At 40.1% G+C, this 14,661-nt stretch overlaps 1 protein-coding gene across 1 annotated transcript in view; it reads left to right on the top strand.

Moving 5' to 3' along the window:
- LOC150081687 (protein qui-1-like) overlaps positions 1–14,661 on the top strand; it is a 706,673-nt gene that overhangs the window by 487,642 nt on the left and 204,370 nt on the right. The window contains exon 15 of the mRNA XM_090378807.1: positions 11,290–11,407. Coding sequence (XP_090234933.1) covers positions 11,290–11,407 — 118 coding nt within the window. The remainder of the gene's footprint in view (positions 1–11,289; positions 11,408–14,661) is intronic.

The raw sequence follows: 14,661 nt of genomic DNA, 5'->3' as shown, positions 1-14,661 counted from the left end.
ATAGTGTTGATGCATTATTCTGGGGTTACTGCTTCCCATATGTAGTACTTTACATTTGTCAATGTTAAACTTCATGTGCCACCTCTCAGCCCATCTGCTCAACTTTTCTAGATCCTGTTGCAGCAGCGTACTCTCATTAGTGTCCTTAACAACCCTGCCAACCTTCGTATCGTCTGCAAACTTGGACATTAAGCTTGATATACCATCATCAGTTTCATTTATAAATACAGAAAACAACAATGGACCCAACACTGAACCCTGAGGGACTCCAGTAATAACATTAGTCCAGGAAGAGCAGTGTCCATTGATTACCACTCTCTGTCTTCTCCCACTCAACCATCCCTTTATCCATAGCAGCAATTTGCCTCCAATGCCACACTGCTCCAATTTGTGCAGCAGTCTTTCATGTGCAAAAACCTTTCTAAGATCCAAATATAGGTGACCCCCGCTTAACGCTGGTAATTTTTTCCGGAAAAACAGAGTGCTAAGTGAATCTGCACTAAGCGAGCGCCGCATTCCCATAAGGCAACATATGTATTTGTGAGTTGCGGTTTGTGCCATAGGATATTTCCTAATCAATAATAAATGATAGTGAAAAGATGCACAAATGTTGGTAAAAATATTTAATATTCAAATATTTGTACATATATTAATATACGTATAAAATTATGTGGTAACTACATATGTATCAAAATTAAACTTAAAATTCCAATTAAAATCATGAATTTAATTGATGAATTTAATCATGAAAAATGTGTAGATTTTGGGTTGTACTTTGGCCCTCTTCCTGGTAAACTAAAAGGGGTTTTAATTTTAAATCAATAATAAAGTCAACTGATTCTTAGCCGCTTTGAAACTTGGCATGCTTTCTTTTCTTCTTTCAATATGAAACTTCTTTTAGGCATTTGTTCCCAAAAAAAGGTTCTGCTTCATCTATATTAAAAACTTGTTGAGAAGTATAAACAAATTATACCCCTCTTCAATAATTTTAACAAGTTCTTTTTTGAAAGTTTCGGCTCCTTGATCTGCACTTGCTGCTTCTCCCTGGATTTAAATCTATTCAACCAGCTCTTACTAGTTTTAAATGGTTCCACTTTTTTTTTTCTTAGGTGAGTTTTCTTCAGATTGTATAAGCTAATCTCTCTCTCTCTCTCTCTCTCTCTCTCTCTCTCTCTCTCTCTCTCTCTCTCTCTCTCTCTCTCTCTTTTATTTTTAACTTAACTGAATTCTGCATTGGATATTATCTTCAATAAAATTCGTTAAAGTCTCTCCATTTCAGTCCTAATAGCCGGCCTAGCCCTAATTGCTTGCAGTGGAACAGCTGTTTTTCCTGCTGCTAAAATTAATTCTTTATTTTTTATAATTGTTCTTACACTAAACTTGCCAGTCCTAAATTATGTCACACATATGCTTATCATTGACCGGAATCGATTCGCTTAAAAACATCTAATTTAATTTTCAAATTCAGTCTTTTTCTTACATTTATAGTCTTCATACTGCATCCAGATGTTGTTGCTTTTTCATTCTTATCCTCTTCAAAATTGTAACTGCATTGGTTGCATTAATAATGATTAAATGTTCGAGTAAACTGTCCATTATGCACTATGTCTAATACTACTGAGTGATGACTAGACTTCGGATAAATGCATATAACGCAATTTTTTTGATCATTTTTTAAAATGTTGAAATCGGAACTACGTAAAAAGTCACTGTACTGCAATTAAATTAGCGTGCAAGAAAATTTCACTAAGCGTGGGAAAATTTCTCAAGTCGGCATGGGAAATGTTTTAATGCTGTTTTGCTACACATTTTCAAGCTATCAACTCCAAATTAAACGATTTCATTAAATATCCATCTGAAAAAGAACATTATAGTGATTTGTGACAGCGTTATAGTCAGATATGGGTTATAATATAAGAACAGCATTATAGCGAATCAGCATAAAGCAAACCATGTTATAACGAGGGCCTGCTGTATATGATATCAAAGTTATTCTCTGCATTCAGTTCCTTTGTGACCACATCATAGTATCCAATCAAATTGGTCAGGCAAGACTTTCCCTTAACAAAACCATGCTGTGACCGAGCTATAACTGATGTCTTGTCTAAATGATCCTGCAATGCTTCTTTAACTAGTGCCTCCATTAATTTTCCTGGAACAGAAGTTAAATCACAGGTCTATAATTACTTGTGTCAGCCTTTGATCCTCCTTTGTGAATTGGGGTCACATTTGCACATCTCCAGTCTGTGGGTACCTCCCCTGAGTCCAAGGAAGCTCTCATAATTATGGCTAAGGGTTTGCTTACTTTGTTTGCTGCCTCCTTTAATATAACTGGATAGATCCCATCCACCCCGGGTGCCTTTTTTATGTTTATCTTCAACAATTTCTCCTCCACTTTCCTCTCAGTTATTACAAAATCATCTAACTCACTGAGTTTAATTCACCTCTGTCATTCCCCTCCCTGAATAACTCCTCATGTGTGAACGTAAATGCAAAATACTCATTTAGTTTGTTAGCCACCTGAGCAGGATCATCAATAGTTGAACCATCAATATCCAGTGGACCAATCTGATTCATCCCTTTCCTTCTAGAGTTTACATAGGTAAAGAACTCTTTGCTGTTTTTCTTTGCATCCTTTGCCAAAGATTTCTCATAATCTGCCTTTGCCTGCCTAATCTCCTTTGTGACTTGGTTAAAGACCAGCTTATATCTATCATAGGCTTCCATGTCACCCATTAATTTATATGTATCCCATGTATTTTTCTTCTCTGCCATATGTCACATTAGTCCATCTGACATCCATTTAGGCCTAAACCTTGAACAATATTTCTTAGTTGGTATGTAAAGCCTAGTAGCTTCCAAGATAAGTTCTTTGAATGCTTGCCATTTTGAATTTGCTGTTGGTAACATCATCCGTTGGTCCCACCATATAGAATTTAAATACTGTCTCAGACCACAGTAGTCAAATTTACGAAAGCAAAAACCCTTCCTTACCCCTGATGGTAGTTACCTCTTTGAGTAAATCCTACTTCAGCACCCTGTGATCACTGCCACCTAGTGGTTCCTTTATCTGCAGATTCTTAATGTATGAAGAATCACTACTGATAATCAGATCAAGAGTATTACTCCCTCTAGTTGCCTCCCAAACATGCTGATGTAGAAAACAGTCATCCAATAAATCCACAAAAGGCTTGCTAGTGTGTGAGTGACCAACCCACAAATTCCAGTCGATATCTGGGAAATTAAAATCCCCCATTATGACTTTCTGATCTGCTGGCCCACTCTATTTCCCTGTACAGTTTCTTATTATGCTCATCAGAGTAATTAGGCCTATAACACACTCCTTGCAGGCCGCCATAGCCTAGTGATCAGGCGCACGGGTGCAAAAGTACATGTGCCTTGAGTGACCGGGTTCAAGCCCATGACTGCTGAATACGGTGCTGTTTCTTGTATTCTGTCTATCTTATGAACTGCTCTGACCATTTGGTCGTCGCAGAGTATAAACAGAAAATTTATTTATTCTTAATTTTGATCTCCCAATGCTTATGTCACACCAAACTGATTCGACACTGCACTGTCCAGCGATGTCGACTGGCTTTACTTCCTTGGATTTTATGTGTTTCTTAACTAATAGCATAACCCCTCCTCCCTTCTTATCCTGTCTATCCTTCCTGTACACATTGTACTCCCCAAATTCTAGTTCTGCATTACTTATATCTGTGACACCACGTCTCTGATATCCCAACAACATCTGCCTTTGATGTTTTGAGCAATACCTCAAATTCATCAAATTTATTTACCAAACTCCTAGCATTGATGTATACGCAAGTATACATGCACCTGTTCCTATTCTTAGCTACCCTAACACAACCCTTGTGTTTACTTGTTTCGCAGTGACTCCCAGCAGTCTCTGAAATACCCTGTATCTTGTTTTCCAGACTGATGCTCATTCGAATTGAAGCAGTGCAAGAATCACTTTCACCTCTGCCAGTGGCTACTGTTAATCTATTAGTCCTTGTAATCCCCCAAGCTAGCAGTTTTCCGACCCACCTAGCACTGGCTCGATAGCATCAGCAAATATTCTTGCACCCTTTCTATTTAAGTGTATCCCATCCCTGTAGAAGCAGTCTCTCCTGTTAACAAGTACAGATCAGGCTGAAAAAAATTCTACTCCTTGAGCCTTGCACAATCTCTCCAGGGCCGAATTGATTGACATGGCTCTCATCATATACTCCCTCCTGGGCAGAATTGCAGATACTTTCAAATTCAACCCTAATTCATGGCTTTTTTTCAACAGTGATTCAACAACAGATTCCCCTAAATCTGTTGAGGCTTCAGTCTGGGGACCTCTTAATTGAAACAAAAAGCGACACGCACTCAGAGCAGCTACTCTGATCAACATCGATCGGAGACATACCGATAACAGTGACACAACACTAAACTCATCGAGAGGTGTAATCTTTGAATGGGACCTCCTTGACGTCACTGAGGAGGAAATATGCACCAAACTAAAACCATAGGTCCCAAGTGTACGTATCAGCAAGAAACAGTGTACTCAGTGGCTAGACCCAGTTCATCATCAAGCCATCTGCATTGCTACTGGAACTTTTAGAACATCTCCTGTTTAGAGTTTATACTTTGAAGCAGGTGAACTGCCTCTGTCCCTGTGACAAAAGCATCTCTAAAATATACTTTTAAACTGAAATCCCTGCCAGACAACTTTATGTGGACATGTGTTTTTAATCCACTATGGGGAAACTCTCTACAACACCCATCACACTGCCAACTGTCCCTTTAGCATCCAGGTCCAAGAGCTGCTCAGAGATCTTAACATTGTGGTAAACAATGTTGCTGAGTCACCAAGGCACCGACTTCCAACCTGGCATGCTCACCTTCCATCATGTGATTGTTTATGAACTGTCTTCTGTTTACGAAATGAGCAAGGCTGCTATCTTCTGTTTACAAACAACTCTATACTGCTCACCAAGCCGAATACTCTGATTTCTTGCCTGTCTTCACTGATGACTCGAAGTCAGAGTCTGGATCTGCATGTCTTTCCAGATAGTACTATATCTGGAAAGATTCCTCAGGAATGCAGCATATATACAGCTGAGTTGTATGTTATAGAGTTAGCCTTGGACCATATTGAAACAGTACCAAAGGTGCATGATGCGTACTGACTCATTAAGTATACTACAGGCTTTATCAGGGATTGAGTTCAATCCTCACCCATTCCTAATCCGGATCCAGCAGACTATAGTAATCGTGGCATATAATGCAAGAAAGCAAGCATATGAACTTATGTAGCATCAGCCAAAAAAAAAAAAAAAATTCATACAACCATTCCCTCCTTAAATTTATTCAACCTAGCAACTTCTACAATGGCAGATGGAAGTTTATTCCAGCAATTAACCACCCACTGACTAAAGGCAAATTTCCGCGCATGTATTCTACAGCTGTCTTTCCTCAATTTGAATTTATGCCCCCTTAAGTTCGTAATCTGAAAAAGTGGAAGAATTCCATCAGAATTCAACGTGCTCAAACCCATTCAAGGCCTTATACACCTCCTCAGTCAGATCACCTTGCAGGTGCCTAGTCTCTAGACGCTGCAATTTGCAAAACTTAAGCCTCTCTTGGTAAGAGGATCCCTTCATTCCCCTCACCAATCTTGTTGCCCTTCTCTGTACATGCTCAAGCAAATCTACATCCTTCCTAAAATGAGGTCTTCAGACTTGTATGCAGCACTCAAGGCACGGCTTGACCATTGCCTTATACAGAGGGACAATCAATCACCTCCTTTTCCTTGCTAGCAAAATTTCTGTATATCATTGACAAAACCCCATGACCTGCTCTGGCAGCCTGCCTGCATTGCGCAGAAAACTTCATATCTGACTGCACAATTACTCCCAGGTCTTTTTCATTTTCTACCACCTTAAGTGTAGTACCACACAGTTGGTACATTTCTCTGGGATTACTTCTACCCATATGCAGTACTTTGCATTTGTCAAGGTTAAACTTCAGTTGCCACTTCTTAACCCATCTGACCAAATTTTCTAGATCCTGTTGCTGTAGCACACTGCCATTACTGTCATTAACAACCCTGGCAACCTTTGTATCATCTGCAAACTTCGACACCAAGCCTGATATACCTTCATCAATATCATTGATAAATATGCAAAACAACAGTGGACCCAACACCGAAGCTTGTAGGACTCCACGAAGACAGCACCCATTGATTACCATCCTCTGTCTTCTCCCACTCAACCATCCTTTTATCCATTGTAGCAACTTAACCTTAATACCATTCTGCTCCAATTTGTACAGTAGTCTTCTTGCGTAACAGTGTCAAAAGCTTTCCTGAAATCCAAATATATGATATCAAAATTATTTTTTGCATCCAGTTCCTCTGTAACCACATCATAATATCCAATCAAATTTGTCAGACAAGACTTTCCCTTAACAAACCCATGCTGTGTCTGAATTATTTCTGCAGTCTTGTCTAGATGATCCTGCAATGCATCTTTAACCAGTGACTCTATTATTTTACCCAGAACAGAAGATAAACTAACTGGTCTGTAATTACTCGTCACCCTTCGATCCCCCTTTGTGAATTGGGGACACATTTGCACATCTCCAGTTCGTGGGGATCTGTCCTGAGTCCAAGGATGCGCTCATAATTATGGTTTTTCTTAGCATCCTTTGCCAAAAATTTCTCGTACCTCTACTAGCTTATATCTGCCATAGGCTTCTGTGTCGTCTGATAATTTATATGCATCCCATGCATTTTTTTCCCCTCTGCCACGAGTCTCATTAGTTCATTTGACAACCATTTAGGCCTAAACCTTGAACAATATTTCTTAATAGGTATGAAACATTTAGTAGCTTCCACGATTAATTCCTTGAATGCTTCCCACTTAGAATTTGCTGTTGGTAACATCATCAGCTGATCGCACTGTACAGAATTTAAAAACTGAGACCATTGTAATCACTTTTATGGAAGCAAAAACCCTTTCCTTTATCCCTGATGGTAATTATATCTTTAAGTAAATCCCACATCAGTACACTGTGATTGCTGTCACCTAGTGGTTCCTTTATCTGCAAATTCTTAATACATCAATGATCACAACTGATAACCATATCAAGAGTATTACCCTCTCTGGTTGCCTCTCGAACATGCTGCTGCAGAAAACAATCATCCAATAAATCCAAAAAAGTCTTGCTAATGTGCGAGTGACCACTCCACAAGTTCCAGTCAATATCTGGGAAGTGAAAATCCCCCAATATAAGGCATTCTGATTTACTAGCCCACTCTATTTCTTTGTACAATTGTTCATTGTACTCATTCAAGTCATTAGGCCTATACCACATTACATTCTCTTTTTGAGCATTCCTTTGACATCCATTTCTGCTTGATCAATCCCAAGCCACATTGGGATCAAGGGTAATGAATCACCTAATGCTGCTGCAAGGCCACTGCAGCCTCACAACAACAGCAGCCTATTAGTCCCTTATACAAACTACAGGTAGCTAATACACTCTACATTATTCTCCCAATGGCAACAATCTTGTCATGAACAGGTCACAAACAAGCTATATCAGAGAAAGCCTGTTAACCAACATTGGCAGTCGAGTCGGTGCAGGGACCGTAGAGAGGAAGTTGTTCTAGCTCACCTCTGCTTAGGACATAGTCATCTTACACATGCATGCTGAGGGCAGATGGCTCTCCTATGTGTGAGGATTGTGAAACCTTTTTAACCATTCATCATATTTTAACCAAATGTCCATAATACAGACAGGAACATTTCATGTATTTTAATGTTTTTACCCATCTGACTGAGCCTTATACACTCAGTCAGTTTTTATCTAACAGCGACAATGTGCCAACTGTTTTTACATTTTTAAAATCTATAAACCTTTTGTCTCTTGTATTTAAATATATTTTTGTATTAGTTTACCTCATACATATTTATATTTTTATGCATATTGACATAGTGACCTAAGCAATTATGTCAATACAGTTTTTACCGTTATCTTGTATGGGACATGGTTTTGGGGCATTATAGCCCTAGTTGCTGATGTGTCATTGAAATCGAAACAAACAACCAATTATGAGCCAAAACATTAAGGCCACCCCTGTCTCCACAAATGGACATATCCAACGGTGTATCCCACAACACCTAGGAGCAGTCGCAGACTAGCACAGCATATATAGTTATTGCACAGGTAGTGTCTCTGAGTTCATCAGTGTACAATGGGGAAGGGGAAGGACCTGATAAAGTTTGAACAAGGAATGAATCTGTGGCGCTGTTAATCGGGGATCAGCATTGTGGGCTGTTTGAGAGTGGGCCACATACTGGAGGTGTAGCGAGAATAGTCTGACGAGGCACATGCAACCAACCAGTATTTCAGGACCGAGACCATTGGTTGGCAGTCGAGGTGAACTGTGGTTAGTACATGCTGTCCAGGACAACAGATGGTTCACAATCCCTCAATTAACAGCAGACTACAACTGCACACAGAGAAACATTTCCTAGCACAAGAGCATCCAGTAACTCTTGTCAATAGGCCTTCAGAGTAGGCAACTTGTTCATGTGCTTGTGTTGACCGACCATCATCAATACTTCTGCCTGCAGTAGACATTGGAAAACTGGAAAAGTTGCCTGGTCTGATGAATCAAGGTTCTAGCTCCATCATGTCGATGGATGGGTGCATATTTGACTGCGTGTAGGTGAACAGCTGCAACTGGATTGCACAGTTGGATGAAAGCATTGGTTTGGGGGATGTTTCCATGGATATCACTCGGTACCCTAATCCCTCATTATTTCTGACCAGGTTTTGCCCTACAGGGCAACTGTGTATTCAGATGGCACTAGACTCTGTTCACGTTGTACAGGAATGGTTTGAGGATAATCTCCAAGCATTTTGTGTGCTCCCTGGATGCTTTTGATGGCAAATTCCCGCAGCATAGAAGGACCGAGACCTTCTATGCTGGGGGAACCATCACACATTTGTAGGATGCAGTGGAATGCAGCATTCACCAGACCATGGCACAGTGCCTTGTGCTTTTGTCAAACTCTGGAATGTCCTATCCACTGTTGACCATACCTTCTAGTTAGATACCGAGTCACAACCTGAGCAAAATGTGCCGGTGCACATTTTGCTTGGGTTGTGACTGGAGGTCTGGAAGAATATTCTGCAGGAACTAAAGGTATAGCTCTCCTGATAGCCTGTTTGGCAGAAAGTGTGGTCCAATTAGACGGTCTCCTAGTAGTCCTGCCCAGACATTCAACGTTGCTGATATCATGACTCATGAATTGCATTAGGATTTTTGTCGGACTAAACATGACAGTTATGAAAATTAAAAATACCATCACGCGTAAACCCAGCTTCGTCAGTGAACAAAGTGTTGTTTAAAAACTGGGGGTTCAGGGAACAATTACCCTCCCAGCAGTTCACTCTGGGAGGGTAATCTGTATTGCTGAGACCTTGTACACGCTGGTTATGATAGGGTTACAGTAATTGTCGATGTAAAATTTGCCACACGCTGCTATGACTCAGTACACGCTCTTGCAGAGCAACCCTCCTTGTCAAAATGCCTGGATTTTGTTCTATTCTCTCTAACACCCTTTCCTCAATGTCAGGTGTTATACTTCTGGCCCCACCTGCTCGTATTCCATGTGCGAATTGCAGTGTTCTCTAACACTGATGAATATGCACCTGTTGGGCTGCCTTCGGTGGGGAAATGCTTTTTAGTACAAATGTGCAGCCTCGAGTGCACTGCCATTGGCTTTACCATACGTGAAGTGCATGTCCGCATACTCTTCGTTGCTGTAAGTTCTTTCCATGTTGACTATCCTTTGACAAGTACTAGTATGCCTGCTACGTCTCAGAGCATCGAGAGAGGGGAAAGGGAGAGAATGAACATAACCTAATCTAAACAAACAAGTCAGTGGTGGATCCCAACTCTGTACAGTTCACTTTGTCACTGGTGGTCCCAACTAGAAATGTGCAATATCTCGAAAACAATTCACTTAAGGACCCATGTTTACTAGACTTTTTTTTGCATATTGTAGTCTGTATAGTTTTTAAAAATAGTAGAAAACTTTGAAGTGAAAATAGTTTTTAACACAATTTTGCAATTCTGGTATTGTATATAAAAAAAAGGCTGTACAAGAATATATTTACAAAATATATTCCTGGACAGCCATACTGCAAAACATAGCAAGGCAAAAAGAACAACTTCATTATTGAGCAATCCACTCAGGACTCTCAGTTAACAACAATTTAAAAATTTTTTTTTTTAGTTTGTTTTATTTTTTCAAATAGCTACTTTAGAATTTATTTTTCAGAGCTTATTGTCATCAATTTTAGACACCCCAACATTTTGCTCAAACTTCTTTGGTATATCTAGCCAATTAACATCACACTCTGGAAAACTAGGTGTCTGTTTTATTTACTAATGGTAACCAAATACTTGCTCACATTATAGAAGTGCAGTAAGGTCTAAGAAATGAAGATTTATTTGAGAAATTAACAATTTCTCTGATGTTTTATAATTCTAAACTTGTGGCTTTTGGCACATATGCAATTTACATATGATACACTGTAAAAATTCTATGATAAGTGTTTATTCAAAAGTCTGTTTTAAGTAATTTTGATTTGAAATTACACATTGTTTCGTAATTTATTTTTGAGGCCTCACAAAGGCCAAATATACTAACTTAGTATATTTTTTCAGACAACACAATTTCATGTTGTTTCCCCCTTTGATAAGTTTCATAATTCACACAAGTAGTTCACATAATGTTAGCATTTGTAAATAATCTGCCAGTGTTAGACTTAGGCTGAGTAAGAACATTTACCTGGCATAAAGAATAAGAAAATTGTTAACTTCAGTTGAACAAAAATACATAGCAATGTCGAGGGGTAGGGTGGAGGAAACAGTAAGAAAAACTAGATTATTGAGCACTCTATCTTTATGTTACTTATATATCCATGAACTGATAAATTTTATTCCTACAATTGTTGGAATGAAGGGCATTCATTGTCAATATTAACATTTTCTCATATTAAAATGTTTGAGAAACCCAGGGCTGTGCAAAGGTACTTGGGACCAGGATGTAAAAGGGGTTAAGGGGCCTCATTTATTTATGTTGAGACTTTGATGGCTCCCTTGATTGGGGCCCCCTAGATCAGAGGCCCTGTTGCAGCACATCCAATGCACACCCCATTTGCATGGCCCTGAGAAACCTATGAAAAAAATTCATTTACATTGGTTTCTTTCCTCAGGTATTAAATTGGGAAGTTGAGCTACTGTACAATGTCACAAAATTGTCAGTTGATATTCTCAGCCAAGATCCTGAACAACTTCCTGCAGAAATACTAAACTGGATGAAGCCATTCACTGGTGAGTACATGCAGTTATCATAGTATATGTTAAAATGAGATCAATTTGGTATATAAACTGTAAGCATTTGCCAAAATATTCCTTTCTAACAATTAGGTAACATTCATGTTTAGTTAGATTTGTATCAAAATTGCTTCTACAAGGATGGGATACACTTAAATAGAAAGGGTGCAAGAATAATATTTGCTGATTCTATTGAGGCAGAGTTAGGTGGGTCGGAAAACTGCTAGCTTGGAGGGATACACGGACTAATAGTTAACAGTAGCCGTTGGCAGAGGTAAAAGTGATTCTTGCACTACTTCTATTGAAATGCAATTGAGCAGCAGCCTGGAAAGCAAGGCAATGGGGATTTTTCAGGACTGCTGGGAGTCATAGTGGAACAAGTAAATACATGGGATGTATTAGGGTAACTGAGAGTAGATACAGGGGTGCCTCTGTAGCCAGGTGGGCAGGAGCAGCAGTGAGTAGCACATGCTTTTTGATTAGACCGGGGTTCAAGCCTGTGACCACCAAATACAGAGAATGCGGAAAGGTCAGGGAATGACCACCGCATATTCCCGGAGCAATATGGCCTTAGTTGCTAATGCTCCTAAACACCAAATTACACCAACAACAGTAGAAACAGGTGCATGTATACTTGCATGTACACCATTGCTAGGAGTATAGTTAATAAATTCAATGAGCTTGAAGTGCTAGTAAAGATATCAAAGGCAGATATTGTTGGGATATCAGAGACATGGTGTCGCACAGACATAAGCAGTGCAGAACTGGAATTTGGGGAGTACAATGTGTATAGAATGGATAGACAGAACAGAAAGGGAGGAGGGGTTATGCTGTTAGTTAAGAAACACATAAAATCTAAGGAAGTGTATCCAATTGATATTGGTGGACAATGCAATGTTGAGTCTATTGGGTGTGACATAAGCACTGGGAAAGGAAAAATGAGAGTAGGTGTGTGTTATAGGCCAAATGAATCTGATGAGTATAATGAGCAATTGTACAGAGAAATAGAGTGGGCCAGTAAATCAGAGTGTCTTATAATGGATGATTTTAGTTTCGTAGAGATTGCCTGGAATTTGTGAGTTGGTCACTCACACACACTAGCAAGGCTTTTGTGGATTTATTGGATGATTGTTTTCTACAGCAGCATGTTCGGGAGGCAACTAGAGGGAGTAATACTCTTTATTTGATTATCAGCAGTTGTTGTTGTTATTTGGTTTTTAGGAGCATTAGCAACTAAGGCCATATTGCTCCGGGGATATACGGTGGTCGTTTCCTGACCTTTCCGCATCCTCCATATTTGGTGGTCACGGGCTCGAACCCCAGTCTGATCAAGAAGTGTGTGCTACACACTGCTGCTCCTGCCCACCTGGCTACAGAGGCGCCGATTCTATCAGCAGTGATTCTTCATGCATCAAGATGACACTAATGACAGTACACTGCTGCAACAGGATCTAGAAAAGTTGAGCAGATGGGCTGAGAGGTGGCAAATGAAGTTTAATATTGACAAATGTAAAGTACTACATATGGGAAGCAGTAATCCCAGAGTAACGTATCAACTCTGTGGTACCACACTGTCAATGCCTGATGGCGATCTGTTCCGGACTCCCTTGCCTGGTACCTTTACTACCATTCCCCTGGTGGGGAGGAGGAGACAGTTGTCTCCTCTCCACCCCTGCGAACCCTTATTCTTCTCCTGGTGGGGCTTGGGCCTGCCTCACTAAAAATCCTGGGGTCGCCTTCTCTATTGTCCCCATACTTCTGTCTTTTCCCCCCAGCCTTCAGTCTCCCCCCTAGTCTGCCTAATATGCCAGCGTATAACCCTACCCGAACTTCAAAAACTTAACTTCATTCAAATTAAACCGCATAAACCTCAATTGGCTTTTCTAATTCCAGCGCTCACCCACCCCTACCGAGTTTTTTTTTTTTTTTTTGGCCCTAGTCACTGAAATCTCAGGAAACCTGGTCTGCCTCCACGAGGCCAAGTGTGGACAATGTTGGGCTTCAGGGATCCAGTGGCTAAACAGCCAGATGAACAACGATACACAACACTACCAGTTCACTGGGAAGGCCAGAGATTTAAAACAGCTACAGTGAAAGCAATGCGGAGATGGGGGAACCCCCTGGTGCCGTTAGACATCAATACACTTTACACTGACAGTGGTAGAGAATGAAAAGGACCTGGGGGTAATTGTGCAGGCAGATATGAAGTTTTCTGAGCAGTGCATATGGTCTACAAGAGTAGCTCATGGTGTCTTGTCAATGATATACAGGAATTTTTCTAGCAGGGATAAGGAGGTGATTATCCCCTTGTATAAGGCAATGGTCAGGCCACACCTTGAGTGCTGTATACAGATCTGGAGGCCTCATTTTAAGAAGGATGTAGAGCTGTTTGAACGAGTACAGAGAAGGGCAACAAGATTAGTGAAGAGAACAAAGGGTTGCTCTTACAAAGAAAGGCTTAAGTTTTGCAAATTACAGTGTCTGGAGACTAGGCACCTGCGAGGTGATCTGATTGAGGTGTATAAAGCCTTGAATGGTTTGAGCATGCTCAATGCTGATGGGATTCTTCCTCTTGCTAAGAATAATCAATTTGAATTTATGCCTGAGAGGGCATAAATTCAAATTCAGGAAAGACGTGCGGAAGTTTGCCTTTAGCCAGTGGGTGGTTGATTGCTGGAACAAACTTCCATCATCTATCATTGTAGAAGTTGATAGCTTAAATAGATTCAAGGCTAACTTGACAAACATTTGGAGTGAGGGAATGGGTGAAATAAGGGGTTGTTTTTTGTTTTTTTTTTGGCTGATGCTATATAAGCTTGCTTTCTTGCATCATGTGTCCTTGATAATGCTAAATTGCAAAAGTATACATCTTGAAAAATATTACAGTTAATTTTTTTGGCATAAGCATTCTGTTTCTCTATCATCCTGAAAGCATGTTGCATATCAAATTGCTTAGAGGGCTCAACAGGGTGGTCACGGGCTCGAACCCCAGTCTGATCAAGAAGTGTGTGCTACACACTGCTGCTCCTGCCCACCTGGCTACAGAGGCGCCGATTCTATCAGCAGTGAGGCCATGCTTAAGACAGCTTTATTTTTCATGCAGGATGGTTCAACTGCATCATGATTTTTGGATGTTGCAATCTGATCAAATGATTCCCAGAGTCACCAACCTTTTTTTTGGTGGGGGGGGAGAGGACTATTTAAAATGCTGTGCTGCTTCCGCAAACCTTGCTAATGTAAAATAATGTTTA

This window comes from Mastigoproctus giganteus, chromosome 8, assembly GCF_048544385.1.
Source record: "Mastigoproctus giganteus isolate SK-2022 chromosome 8, ASM4854438v1, whole genome shotgun sequence".
NCBI classification, from domain to species: domain Eukaryota; kingdom Metazoa; phylum Arthropoda; class Arachnida; order Uropygi; family Thelyphonidae; genus Mastigoproctus; species Mastigoproctus giganteus.
Note: the sequence above shows the minus strand (reverse complement) of the source record. Positions and strands in the feature narration are given on the sequence as shown.